Source organism: Cricetulus griseus, chromosome 7, assembly GCF_003668045.3.
Source record: "Cricetulus griseus strain 17A/GY chromosome 7, alternate assembly CriGri-PICRH-1.0, whole genome shotgun sequence".
NCBI classification, from domain to species: Eukaryota; Metazoa; Chordata; class Mammalia; order Rodentia; family Cricetidae; genus Cricetulus; species Cricetulus griseus.
Window position 1 is genome coordinate 60,429,704 of NC_048600.1, and position 14,084 is coordinate 60,443,787.

The following is a 14,084-nucleotide window of genomic DNA, read 5'->3' on the forward strand; positions in this document are numbered from 1 at the left end:
TTTGATTAATAGTGATATACAGGGACTTTTTAAATGAGGAAACTGAGGCATGCCAGTGATTGGTTTATTTAGAGATCCTAACAGTAGGTATGCACCATAGACATAAATTCACACCCTAGTAACTTACAATCTCTGTAAATTTCTGTATTGGCTGTAGATGAAGTGGCTTAATGAAAACACATACAAATACAGTATATCCTCTTTTACTGTAGCTTTGTGTTGTGGAGTTGTTCCTGAAGCCAAGGCCCACATTAAGTCTGAGAATAGGCTACTGTCGGGTAGCTTGTTTTGCTTAGTGCTGCTCACCTCTGGAGTGTAAGGAAAGGGAAGTGGTGTCTTCCTACAGCTCATGGTTTAGTTGCTGACACTAGGATATTTTTCTTGGCTTGTCCCATTCATGTCATTTTCTTTGCACATCTGTTTCATAAATTACTCAAGGATTTTCCTGAAAACTTGCCAGATTAAATCACCATCAGCAACAATAAGAAAGTTGGTGCCTTGTAAAAACAGGACAGCTTTAGATGGAGAGATGAACAAACTGGTATTTATGAATCTCAGAAATGTGTACATGAGTTTGGTTAGTGTTGCCTCCTCCACATTGACACAGAATAGTGGGAATTTTCCTGGAGTGTTAAGTATGTGATCATTGAAGCAGGGGAACAGATACTTCCTTAGTGTACACATTAAAATTACAGGGTTTCAGAATGCTTCTCCCTCCCTCTCTTCCTCCCTCCCTCCCTCCCTCCCTGACAGCATCTTACAATGTGTAATCCAGGCTGGCTTCTCAGCTGTTGGTGCTGGAATTACAGACATAGGTCAACATGCCCAGCTTGCAATGCTTATTTTTTTTTTTTACTCTTGGAGGCTTTAGAGAAAGACAATTTAGAACCAGAAGAGAACTTATTGGGTGGTGTTATGCATCAGTGTCCGCAGTGGCTGTTAACAGATGATTCCTTGACATTGATTAACTCTTGATGAGTCTAAAGTGCAGTGGTTCCCTATTAGACTTGTGTTCAAAGTTTTCATTTTTAATAAACAACTGCAAAGTTTGTAACAGAAACAGTTCATACTTCTGTCATGCCCCAGATCTGCTGTGTGTGGTTGGTTACCGGTCTCATTTAGCTCAGTTTCTTACTACTGTGTGCCACCTCACAGTTCAGGGTGATCTCTAACGTGGAGGCCTTGGGGGAAACTGTCTCAGTCACCTCTGGGGGCTGAGAGATGGCTCAGCTGTTAAGAGCACCTGCGCCTGCCTGCAGGGAACTTGAGTTATCCTGGATCCAGTGCCTCTTCTGGCCTCAGTGAGTGTGCTTGCTCAGATACATACACAAGGTTTTTGTCAGCTCTGTAGAGTCAGTGAGTGACGTGTACTGCCCACAAAAATGTCTTGTTTTGACAAATAAAAATGCAAGTGGCTGTAAATATTGGCCACTCTGTAGTAAGAAAATAGTATTTACAGCCTACTCCTAGGTCTCTGTAGACATGGCTTCATTCAGACTGAAGGTACCCAATCTTCATCTATCAAGTGTGTTAGGGCTTTGTCTTGAAAGTTTTTCTCACTTTTTCTCACTTTGAGTATATTGTTAGGGATCCCCTGGTGGAAAGAGGAGCCTGCTTCTGCAAGTTGTCCTCTGACCTCCGTGTGTGACACAGAGAGAGTACAGGCATAAGAGAGGAGAAAAATTACTTTCATCTCTTAAAGAAAATAAATAAAGATTTATTGGCCAGGCAGTGGTGGTGCACACCTTTAATCCCAAGCACAAGGAAGGCAGAGGCAGGCTGATTTCTGTGAGTTCCAGGCCAGCCTGGTCTACCCAGCGAGTTCCAGGACAGCCAGTGCCACACAGATGTGAGACCCTGTCTTGAAAAACAACAACAACAACAACAAAAAGATTTATTATTTGTTCATATGTATGTCTTAGTACTTCAAAAAGTTAATCAGGTCTGGAGTTACAGGAGCTTGGTGAATATCCTACCCACCATAGTGCTGGGAACTGAACTCTGGTCCTCTCTGAAAGAGCAGAAAGTGCTATTAACCTTCGAGTCATCTTTTTAGATTCCATTTTTCTTCTTTATCAGATACTTTGTATTTAATATATGCTAAAAAAATTCAGTAGCTGAGAGTCTATCTTTAAATGTGATTTCAACATTAAGTTCTGTAGCAGTATGGTGCCTGTACTTGATGTCTTCTTGTGTTAATTAGGGTGCTGTAACATTTAAAGACATTATCTGAGACAGGTCTTATAGCATAGCCCAGCTGCAGTATTGATCCTGATCCTGCTGCCTCTGTCTCCAAAGTATGGGTGTTGCAGGAGTGTAACCCAGCCTCACATTGGTATTTATCAGGGAGCATAACTGTCTCACAAACCTTCATTACCAAAATGTCCTTTTGAAGTTCTTCTGGCATAGACGTTTAAGAGGTGGCTTAGATGTAGACTTAATTTTCAATTCCTGTTTTAGAAATACTATTCCAGTTGTAGGTATTTAAATTTGTACAATGGCTTATTCACATACCACTGGGTAGATAGCACTTATTGAAGCACTTACTATCCAGATAAAGGAACATTGGAAGTGCCGGCAATATCCCAGTTGCTCATACTAATGTTTCTAACCTATAAAATAATTAAAATGTAGCCAACTGTGAGTGACACAGAATTTGATGTGCATTTTAGTAACATTTTATAGTTTTTCTTGGTTAGAGTAAAATAATGCTCGTGGAGATGAATCGGGAAAATCTGAGTCGGTGTGAAGAAAATACTATTGCTGGGAACTGAGTTATTGGGTCTGTTTCTGGCTGTCTTTCTGTCTTAAGCTTGTATATTTGAATTTGACAGATCATTTAGAGGTCTCAATATTTCATGATCTTGGGGTGAGCAAAGTTGTAAGCTTAGACTAAAAGGGTGATGCCTGGAAGACACAAACCCATCTGACCCCATTTGGGAAAAGAGAGAGTGAGAAAAGTACTTGGTACCACATCATTCCTTCATTCACAATTTATACTTTTTCTTGGTGTGTATTTTTAGTAAAGTATGTTCTTGACAATATCTTGCAGAATATCAGCAAGATGGGAGTATGCAAGGTTTTGTTGTTGCCACTCATTTTTCCCTAATGGTTTTCCTGAACATGGATCAGAAACAGCTGTAAGCAAAAGTCCTGTATTAGTGTTTCCTTTGGGTAGCTTTGTCTCTATAACCTGGGCACGGACTAAGCAGGGAACATAAGTTGATTTTTTTACTCTTACTGGGTGATGAAGTAAGGGTGAAATGGGGAATGAAGAGCAGCAGGGCCACTCTTTGCAGACAGACTCTGCAACATCATTGCCTTCTAAGAAGGGTGGTGGTGATACTTGTCCTATTCTTTTCACCTCTTTAAGAGCTTTGTAAATTCACAGTTTGAGCCCAGATTGCTACAAGCACAGAAACTACTTGATTGACAGTTGCCCAGGTCCTGGGAAGCTATTCCCCTCTCCAGCTTAGTCAAATTCAGACCTTTCTCTAGAGTTTGCATGTCCGAGCACTGGTTAGAGGGCCCCCTCTAGTGACTGAAATAGTCAGGGACATAAGTCTCTGTCAGTCCTGGGAAGATTTAGAATTAAGCTACCTGGATGTAAAGTTGTTTTTAATTTTCATATTTGAAGGGAATTGTTTTCCATTTTTAAAGTGTTGCTGATGTTAAGAATAGGTCCAAGATAGAGAGTATCCAATTAATGAAGGGTCAACATTGCTGTTTTTGCCTTTTTAGAAATTAGTGCTTTTAAACATCATGGAATGAGACAGTATTCTTTGTTTTGTTTTAGTTACCGTTGTTTCTGAGTTAGTGAAACTTAAAAAAAAATGTTTCTTTTTTGCTCATTTTTGAAAGTAGCAGTTTTATTGGAAAATAGCTTTAAAACAATGTTCATGTGGGAAGTGTTAGGTTTTCGCTGTTATAGTAACATCATACATCCTTGTGTGGATGTCTTTTATAGCCAACAGTATGTTTTAATAGCCTCCATTGTTTTTCAGCTAAGGAAATGAGGAAATTCTAAATTGCTGGCTCTTTGCCACCTCTCCTAAACACACACCACTCCAGCATGCAGGCCTTCAGCTAAGAGCCTTTGAAGGGTTCTCATTTGACCCACAGGCTTTGTAGCTTGAACAAGGAAAGTAGTGTTGTGAGAGCCTCAGCCATGCTGAATGCTCTGCTGAAAATATTTTACGTGCATGAGTGCAGACTCCTTCATCTTTTAGCGGAAATCTCTCGTGTAATGAGATGCAAGGCGGATTATAATCCTAATTGGTATTGTTCATTTTCCCAGCTGCTTTTGGATGCTTTTAACTGCCCACAACCATGCAGTCTTCAACTAACAGGATAAACAAAAGTGGTGTGAAATCTATTGTTTTGTGTCATCTTACATTGCAGATATAGTTTGTGGAACACTACTATTTATTCATAAATTGTTGTCAACAGAATCATCACTGCAATTTTAGGGAAATTTATTAATAGTCTTCAAGGGCAGCAGGAGTTATGGGTCCTTGAGGAAATAACTTCTGGGTCACATTATCACACGAGCAGTGCAATCAGAGGAAATGTCCCAGGATTTAAGAGAACAACAAGGATTTCACTTTTTTTTTTTTTTTTTTTTTTGGTGGAGCAGTGCTCTGGGTGTCTGTCTAGAAGCTGGCACAGTTTGTTCAGTGACTTGACTCAGTGGGATATGTGTATAACTAAGTTCTGACATGGGTCTGTTTATTGGTGTCTTAAGCAAAGTACTTGAAGGAGTGAATGGTTTAAAGGTCTGAGTAGCAAGTTTGAACCTTCCTTATTTAGAAAACAACTTTTTTTTTTGGCGGGGGGCTGGAGGTGGTTTGAGACAAGATTTCTCTGTGTTGCCCTAGATGTTCTGGAACTCAATCTGTAGACCAGGCTGTCCTCGAACTCAGAGATCCACCTGTCAGAAAACAACTTTTGATGACTTTTAAAAAACCACATTGGGGGTGGGATGGCTATGCCTCCTCTTGTCCCTTGCTCTCTGTTGTGGCAGAAGGTAGAACTGACCCCTGGGTCATGAGAGCTGAGAGCAGGCCCTGCACTTTGACTGGACAACACAGTAGAACTGACCCTGTTGATGGAGGTGGGGAGACTGAACAGGTGAGCAGGCCCTGAGGACAGGAGAGCTGGAGAACCAGCCCTGCCCCTTGCTGTTTACTATGCAGAGTAGGCTAGCCAAAGAGGTGCTGGAGAGCTCACCCTGGCGTTGTGGATGAGGGAGAACTGGTGGGCTGACCAAGCCAGCAACCACCCAGACCCACAACCAAAGTTATGAGTTGGCCCGTCCCATTATCCGCCCCATCTGTGATCTGCTGGAGCACAGGAAGGGGGCCAGCCCTGCAGACCCAAAGCTGCAGGATCTCCACAACACAGAGCAACAACAGGGTATCCAAGTGGAGCCTCAGTGAGAGCCCAGTATCTATGGTGTAGCAAAAACCACAGGCCTCAAGCAGAACAATGACTCTTAGCAATGAACACTTGCAAGTAACATATACCAAAGGGCACATACTGTGTGAACTACTGTGTCACACTATGGCTTTATTTTTCTTTTATCTCTTTTGAATTTTAGTTTGTTTTATCTTGAGGGTGGGTGGCAAGGGTAGAGGGTAGATGGGAAGGGGCAGGGACATGAGTGGGATAGAGATGTGAAGTCCACAAAGAATCAATTAAAAAAAAGTTAAATTGGGGGGGACACACATAGCAAAAGAGGCATGTGAATAGTAGCTGTTCACGTCTGATTTTATTCATTAATCCTACGTTTTGATTTTGAGTGGAAGGTTTGAATTGCCATGTTCATCTGTTACAACACTCATTTGATAATAATTGGAGTTACAAATATCAAATGAGCACTGCACTATGTCACATTTTTATGACTTTACTTTCTTAGGATCCCATACACATGACAAACTTTTCAAAAAAAATAATAATCAAACATTTGCTTTCTCGTGTCTTACTCTTTGAAAGCATTTTTTGCTATAAGATGGTTGTTCTGTTCTGTAGTTAGACCTAGCATTTCTGAGTACTTCCCATAAGTCACACTCCAAGCTCAGCACCATTTGCTCTGCTGTCCTTTGAGGTACATAACCTCTTCTAAAGTTGAGCAAACTGAGGTTAAGACAAACAGTTTTGCCAAAGATCACAAAATGGGATGAGAGTCAGGTCTTTCTGACTTCCATATTCTTGTCAACAAACTGGAAGTCTGAAGGAAAATCTAAATCAGTTTCCCAAGAAAATAATTTTGTAGCCAGTAAAGGTGTGGGGTTTACAATAACTGTCTAGTAACAGCATTTGTTGGATAGAGAAAAACAGGGATTTATAAGATGTTGGTAATAGTTTTAAACAGTTTGTAGAATATTATCTTCTTATCACTTCTTTTTTTTAATGTCATATAGGTCAGAGTCCCCTATAATTTAATTTAAGAGAATAGATGTCCTGTAAACACAAAACAGAATTCTTGTAAAGCACCAATGGTGAGAAAAACCAACTTCTTATTTCCATGATAGACTCCAGCATGTCCATTGAGATTGGATCCAAAGCCATTTCTCCTGGACTCATACTAGGGCTGATGGAATCTCTCATCTGTATTCTTGAAAGCTAAAATCCTAGGATAGCTTACACCTGTAGTGTGGTGTCCTTGGGGTGGCCTGTGCACAGAGCTGCCTTCCACCTCCACCTCATAGAGGCAGCTCATTAGGACATAATGCTAGAATCATGATTACGTTTTCATGTGTTGCTCAGTTTTGATGCTAATCTTTGTGTATCTATGTGTGTGTGTGTGTGTGCACACGCACACATGTGCATTTTTTCTCTACAGCACCAATGTGGTTATGAATTATTCAGAGATTGAGTCTAAAGTTCGAGAAGCAACAAATGATGATCCTTGGGGACCTTCTGGGCAGCTCATGGGAGAGATTGCCAAGTAAGTGGTAATTTGACTCAACAGTGCAGGGAGAATCAAAGTGTCTTTACACAGAAAGTGAAGTTTGCTTTCAGTTTTAAACTGTTTAACTGCAACCATACATTCTGCATAATCTGTTTTGATCATAGTATGGAGAGTTTTATGTAGATTCCATTCCCATTAAAAATTAGCTTTTAAAAATGTGTCAGTCAAGTTTAGAGGCTCACTATAGTTTTCATGCAAATTTTGAAGAACACATATAATATTGGAAGTAAAAGTTACAAAAGTTTTTCTTGGTGATAATGTGGGGCACTGAGGCTGTGAATGGAAAGCTTGCAGAATGGCACAGTAATTCCTGGCCTTCAAGATGTGCTGGGTGCTGCACAGAATAAGAGGAGGCGTATTTTAGGAGGAATGTCATTAAAATTTGATTTAGGCTTATTTTTTAAGCTATTTGGGCAGTCTGGAGGACCTAGAGCAAGCCTGCCATCTACTGTCAAAGTTAACCTACTACAAATACTTACGGAAGGTCCTTTCTTTCAGGGCCACCTTTATGTATGAACAATTCCCAGAGCTCATGAACATGCTTTGGTCCCGAATGCTAAAAGACAACAAAAAGAATTGGAGAAGAGTTTATAAGGTATGATGGGAGCCCCAAGAGTGAGTATTGACAGCGTAGAAGTGGCTGCAGTGCACTAAATCCTATACTTTTTCTGGGACACACAAGAAGTGGCTGTGTCTGCTTTCTGTTTCTGTCATAAGCAGCTCTTCATATAGCAGAGGGCTTTTCGGACTTGTATTCTTTTAAATATTGAAGATTTTTATTATTTCTTCATTTTTTCTCTTCTAAATTTTTTGATGTTTCTGAGTATTGACTCTAGTCATATGCATGTTCACTATATGAGCATTTGAGATTGAAAACCAGTCTCATGTTTATCACTTCTGCATAAACTTTGTTCAATTTATAATTGTATTGTAATAGTATTCAGTACAACAAAGTCTACAAACTGAGACTGTGGAATATGTCGACTTCCTGACATTTTCATCTATGAATGTACTTTTTGTCAGGTTCACTTCATTTAGATTTGATTCTGTATTTCTAAAGCAAGGTGATGGTCTTTCTCTTTCATCATGTTTTCCTGTTCCTCAAAATTTATTTCCAAAGTATGCTGTGTTCCAAATAGGATTTATACTAACAAGCTGCATGCCAATGCAGTACTCACATTTGAAGTTTGAGATATTTTGACTCTCAGGATTAAAAACCTGTTTTAGCTGGAGGTTTTTGTTGTTGTTGAGTGTGTGTGAGTGGTTTGAGTGTGTGTGGAGGCCAGAGCTTTGCCTCATGTGTCTTCCTCAGGCATCCCACATTATCTTCTGAGCAGGGTCTCACTGGACTCAGCTTTCTAACTCAGCTAGCATAGCCAGTTTGCCATGGGACCCCATCTCCTGAGCACTAGGATTACAGGTGGCAGGCAGGTCTGCCCAGCTTTTTATGTGGGTGATGGGGACCTGAGCTTCTGTTTCCATGTTTGCATGGTGAGTACTTTGTTCACTAAGCTTTCTCTTCAGCCACGCTCCTCATTCTATGAATTTGGGGTTGGGGGGATGACAAGGTCTCTCTGTAGTCCTGGCTGGCCTTGAACTCATAGATATCTGTCTGCCTCTGCCTTCTGCCTTCCAAGTACTAGGATTAAAGGTGTGTGCTGTCAAGTTCAACAAATTCTGTTTTGCTTTTATGATGTTTGTTTGCTAAAATATTCTCTGGGATTTCTATAAATTGTATAAATTTTTCTGAAATGAAGACTTTTAAATATTGTACTACTTTTTCAAAAAAAAAAAAAGGCTAAGAAATCTGAGTATGGTAACACAGGGCTATAATCTCTGCACTTAGGAGGCTGAGGCAAGAGGACTACTGTGAGCTAGAGGCCATCTAGGGTTTTCTGGTAAGACCCTGTCTCAAAACCAACCCCCAAAACTCAGTTACTAGTAAAATCCCTGTTTGTACTCTTGGTTTCACCACCCTGCAGAGACCCTCAGACATGGAATCATTGTGAAATGAAGTTTCCTATGAGAAAACAGGAGAGTAGTCCCTACTGTGTTCACAAAACTGTACAAGAGCCAGCACTGCCTAATTCAGCACCCAGCTATCACAGCACCAGAAGCCACAGGCCCTTAGCATCCTTGAAGTTGACATTTTAGCAAAGTTTTCTGAAATGCTCAGTTTTTCTTAGCTTTTTTTTTTTTTTCTACATTTGAAACCTGATTAGCATCCAAATGAGATTTTATCTGAGGAATCAATGGTGCAAGGTCCTGTAGAGACAGACCCATCTTCTCAAGTTCCTAGTATTTCTGCTCTGTAATGCCCACAGTGAAAGCTGGGTCGACCCCCCCAAATCCCCTGATTTGTTTGAATCATACCCTTAATGTTGAATGTCAGAATTACTGGGTGTGTTTGTTTTTTTAAATCTTGATTTAAAGTGGCCATTGACTAGATAGTTTGTTATTATTTACTATACTAGATATCAGAGGAATTTCAGGTCGAAGTTCAAACTGTATGTTTTGTTCCAACAGAAAGAGAAGGACACACTCCTCACCACTACCATGAAGTTTTTCTATCTAGTAATGTTGGAGTTTTGTGTTTAGCTGTGTACCAGATCTCTTCCAGAGCTTATGCCATTGAGTCATTTGGTGCTTTATATTTCCACAGTCGTTGCTGCTCCTGGCTTACCTCATAAGAAATGGATCGGAGAGAGTTGTTACAAGTGCCAGAGAGCACATTTATGATTTGCGATCCCTGGAAAATTACCACTTTGTAGGTGAGCAATAGAAAACCCTCATAAGCAAATTAAAACAGTAGTTGGAGTTGTCAGTCACCTGAACCAGCTTGGAAGCTTCTCTGCTCTAATTAGCATGTGACTCTTGCTGGTTGTGTGACGAGTGCAGAATCCAAGGCGTGGGGCCCTAGAGTATTAATTAGTGAAGACAGGAGCTTGCAGAAAGGACTGGCTAATAACAACAGAACCAACACAACATGAGTGTTGGGGTTTATATTAAAATATGCACTGGAGACTGGTCCCCTGTGGTGTCCATAAAGGAATAGCTTTAATCATGTGGGAAGAGAAGGTTAGAGCTCCAAAACACACACATCTGTTTGAAGCCGGGCCCCCTCCCACCAGATAGCATTTACTGTGTGTGCCTCGACAGCCAAGCCAGAGTGTGTTCTGAATGTGAAAGCGGCAGAGGGCAGTGAGCATTTCATTTTGTAGCCTGCTTTACTTGTAATGACTGTAAAATGTCAGGGTTTAGCTATACTGAGTCCTAGTTAGTGTTCCCAAACTTGGGGAAATCAAGATACTTGGGGTGCTTTTGGGCCATCAGAATGTTAAAAATGAGTGGTTCCTTTTTTATTTGTTAAAATGTGATAGAAAACACTTTCAGCTCTATGCATTCTGTATTCACCATTTGTAACCTTTTCAGTAGATCATGGATTAATCTTGTCTAGTTCTGTTGTCTAGAGTCATCAAGTCAAGTTAGAATCTAATACCATAATCTGCCTCCTTAAAAAATTGGAAGCTGTTTTCATTTCTATTTTCTGAAACCGTTTGGTACACACTAAGAGAGTTCTTACAGTTTGCTTTTTCCTTTACTGTCCTCAAGATGAGCACGGCAAGGATCAAGGTATAAACATTCGACAGAAAGTAAAGGAACTGGTTGAATTTGCACAGGATGATGACAGGCTTCGAGAAGAGCGAAAGAAAGCAAAGAAGAACAAAGACAAGTATGTTGGGGTCTCCTCAGACAGCGTTGGCGGATTCAGATACAGTGAGTATCAGGGCCAGGCCACAGTCACCAGGGCTGCTGCTTACTTAGCCTTGGGTGTATTTTAAAAGTCATTGAAATACAAAAACAAAAACAAAAACAAAACAAAAAAATGTTTTTTTTTTCCAGGAATACACAGAATTGTAAGATATATGTAATATTTTGACTCCTGTTTGTTCGGATCTTTGGAATCTTTCTCTGTTTTTATTGTGGATCCAAAGAATAGGGTTTAGTGACCATGGCTAGTTAGATAAGTGCAAACATTTTGAGTTAACCAGAGAACAAAGAGACACACACCCTCCTCTTAGGATTAGCATTCTTACAGAAGGGAAGCTCCTCTAACAGTTTCCAGCATGCCAGTTTAATCATGAGATTGGTCTTTCTAGTTCAAAACCAGTTTAGCTATGGTTCCAAACATTTATGTTTCTGTAAGTCCAGGAAGCCTCAGTTCTCTTCCCTTAATTACACAATGTATAACCCAGGAAAAGATGGCGGACTATATTGTCACCTCTTCTTGTATGTCTGCTGTTGCTTTCTTTGTTGTTCATAACACAGTGGAGAGGAATTGGAAGCCAGGTGTGATAGTGCACACCTGTAACCTTAGCACTTGTGAGGCCAAAGCAGGACAGTGAGTTTGAGAGTAGTCCTGGCCAGTTTGAGACTAGTCAAGACCCAGTTTCTGTCTGTCCACCTCTCCCTCTCAGAAGGCAGCTTGAACATTTGTTTCTAATGTTTATTCTTCATGTAAAAATAGTACATTGGGTGCTTGAAACATAGACGTTCTTTTGGGTAGCATGTGTCTTAGGCCTGTCCTGTCTTCTGTGAGCTGTGACAGTGCCTGGCCAGTGTGTGAACGTGCAGGCCAGTGCTGTATGTACCCTTAGCATTTGCTCAATGAGGCTCTCCAGCTCCTGCACCTCTGTCTGACTTTGCTTACATTTGGATCTGTTGAGGTTGTGGATATGGGTAAAAAGAAACTTCTTGTTGCCAGGCATAGTGATGTACACTAGAGGCAGGCAGATCTCTGAGTTTGAAGCCAGCCTGGTTGACATGGAGTTCCATGCCAGCCAGGGACATAGTGGTGAACCTTGTCTCAAAAATAATAAAATGTATCATTTTGTGATTTCCTATAAAATATTTTCACTCTTCTGTTCCTTTGCTTGCCTGCTTTCAGAGAAAAAAACAATACTGCATTTAGTTATTATTAAAAGTTGTTTCTAACAGCAAAAATAGTCTTACCTCATATATCACACAAAGCCAGCGCATGAATCGATGGAATGTATGTCTCTTCTAGTAAGCACTGAAGTCTTGGAGTCATTATCTTCTCTGAAATAATGAAAAGGCTCTGGATTTGTCCAGGTAGTCCTTTTGTTCCTTGGCTTTTTCTGTATCGCTGAATTGCCATTTTCAGCTTACTTCCTCCTTCTATGTGTTTGCGTCCCATTTTGTTACCAGCACAGTGTGTAATTGTAGCTGATGAATTTAGAAAGTTGAGTGAGTTTGCAGACAGGGTCACAGTGGGCTAGCCTGTGTTTGCATTAACAGTCTTTGTTTCTTATTAATGGTTTTTGGATTTCTCAACAGCTTTAACTGTTTTGTGCGGTTTTACTTATGACATCAGGTGATGACCTTCATCCATTCATTCTGCAGCATATGGATTTAAACACAGGCTTCATGAGATCTGAACCTTCTCTCAGAACTGTGTTCCCAGCTCTTTTTACATGTATTTTAAAATCTTTAAACTCTTGGTGAAATCTAGCCTTGAGGTTCTAACAGGCAGTTCAGCAGCGTATGTTTAAGAACTTTTCCAAATAGCACCTATACCCTCACAGCATGTAAAAACAAGGGTTCTGAGTAGAAGTTCCCTTTTGCTGTCCTGTTTTCCATTGCCCTTTCTTATGCTTCCTAACCTGCCTCTGTTCATACCATTTCTGTTCTTCAAACCTCATATGATATCTCTCTATCCCAGTTTTGCTTTTTTCTATTTGTGTCCGTAATTCCCATCTCTTCATTGAGCTCCAGACAAGCACCAGTGCAGATCATGGTATCGCTGTGGTCCTTTACTCACTCCAGAGGTTCTCCATGTGTGTCTCCAGCCACTCTGATGGGTCCTCATTAGCTCAGAGCTGCTGGACATGCTTGTAGTTCTAAAGTGTGTAGGTTTGAAAAGTTAGAATTCTTTTTATGGAAATTACAGATTTCTTTCCCAGGCCTTAAAATCCATTCGGTTATTGTGTTTCTAGGATCTATTGTGTTTCAACTAATTGGGTCACAGAAGTCAAACTCAAGGTTGTCCTTTAAGGGAAATAAGTGTTTTTAGAGTAGATTGGTTGGTTGCCCAGTTAAGATTTCCTTTCTTCTGTCTGTCTGTCTTTCCTCTTTCATCTGTTTTTGAGAGGATATCTCGCTGTGTTGTAGTTCACTGGATGGCCTTGAACACTTGGTCTCATGATCACTCAGCTTTTAATCTGTAGCAGTCTGGAGTACAGCTTCTTGCCTCCATGTCTCGATAGTTTGCTTTGCATATGTGTGCTCACTCTTCCAGCCTTGTTCTCTTCTCCCTGTCCCTTCAAGTCTCAGCACCCTCCCCACCCCCTTCCTTGCCTTTCTTAGTTGTTTGTTGGAAGCAAGTTCTGTTGTGCTGTGGCCTGAGTCATCCTAGAACTTGCACTCCCTTTGCTCCGTCTCCTGAATATCGGGATTACAGACTTGTGCTATAACACCTAGCTTTACTTTCTATTCTTTTAAGATATTGTTGTTAGCTTCATAAAATTAAGCACCATTGAGATGAGAATAAAATGTGATTCGTTTAATGACTTGAAAACTAGAACGCTTTTCCTTCATCTTGTGTTCATGGAATGTGTATTTTGTGTTTCCGCTCCTTCTCTACAGTAGGGTTCAGGGTGTCATCAAGTTTGTGACATTCTCATGAAGAAAAGCTTTGAATCTGCGTTCCTGACAAGATGATTGGCATGAGCTGCACCATGCAGTGTGCATGTGGCTCTGTGGGAGATTTCTGTTTTCTCTTAAAAGTAATGTTTTATGAGAAAGTCTTCAGAAGGAAGGACTGTGGCTCCCTCCAAGTTTAATATCCTTAGTTGTTTCTTTCTTTCTTGTTTACACAGATGAAAGATATGATCCTGAGCCCAAGTCCAAGTGGGATGAAGAGTGGGATAAAAACAAGAGTGCTTTTCCATTCAGTGACAAGTTAGGGGAGCTGAGCGATAAGATCGGAAGCACAATCGACGACACCATCAGCAAGTTTCGGAGGAAAGACCGGGAGGACTCTCCGGAAAGGTGCAGGTGTGCCACTTCTCTGCTGCTGCCTTGAGGGGTG

General features: G+C 40.6%; 1 protein-coding gene across 4 annotated transcripts in view; it reads left to right on the top strand.

Annotated features, from left to right (window-relative positions):
• Positions 1-14,084, top strand: part of Clint1 (clathrin interactor 1) — a 58,781-nt gene that overhangs the window by 25,095 nt on the left and 19,602 nt on the right. For all 4 annotated transcript variants that reach the window (XM_027425272.2, XM_027425271.2, XM_027425273.2 and 1 more), the window contains exons 2-6: positions 6,845-6,949; positions 7,472-7,568; positions 9,636-9,744; positions 10,586-10,750; positions 13,873-14,050. In XM_027425272.2, the coding sequence (XP_027281073.1) occupies positions 6,845-6,949; positions 7,472-7,568; positions 9,636-9,744; positions 10,586-10,750; positions 13,873-14,050 (654 nt within the window). The remainder of the gene's footprint in view (positions 1-6,844; positions 6,950-7,471; positions 7,569-9,635; positions 9,745-10,585; positions 10,751-13,872; positions 14,051-14,084) is intronic.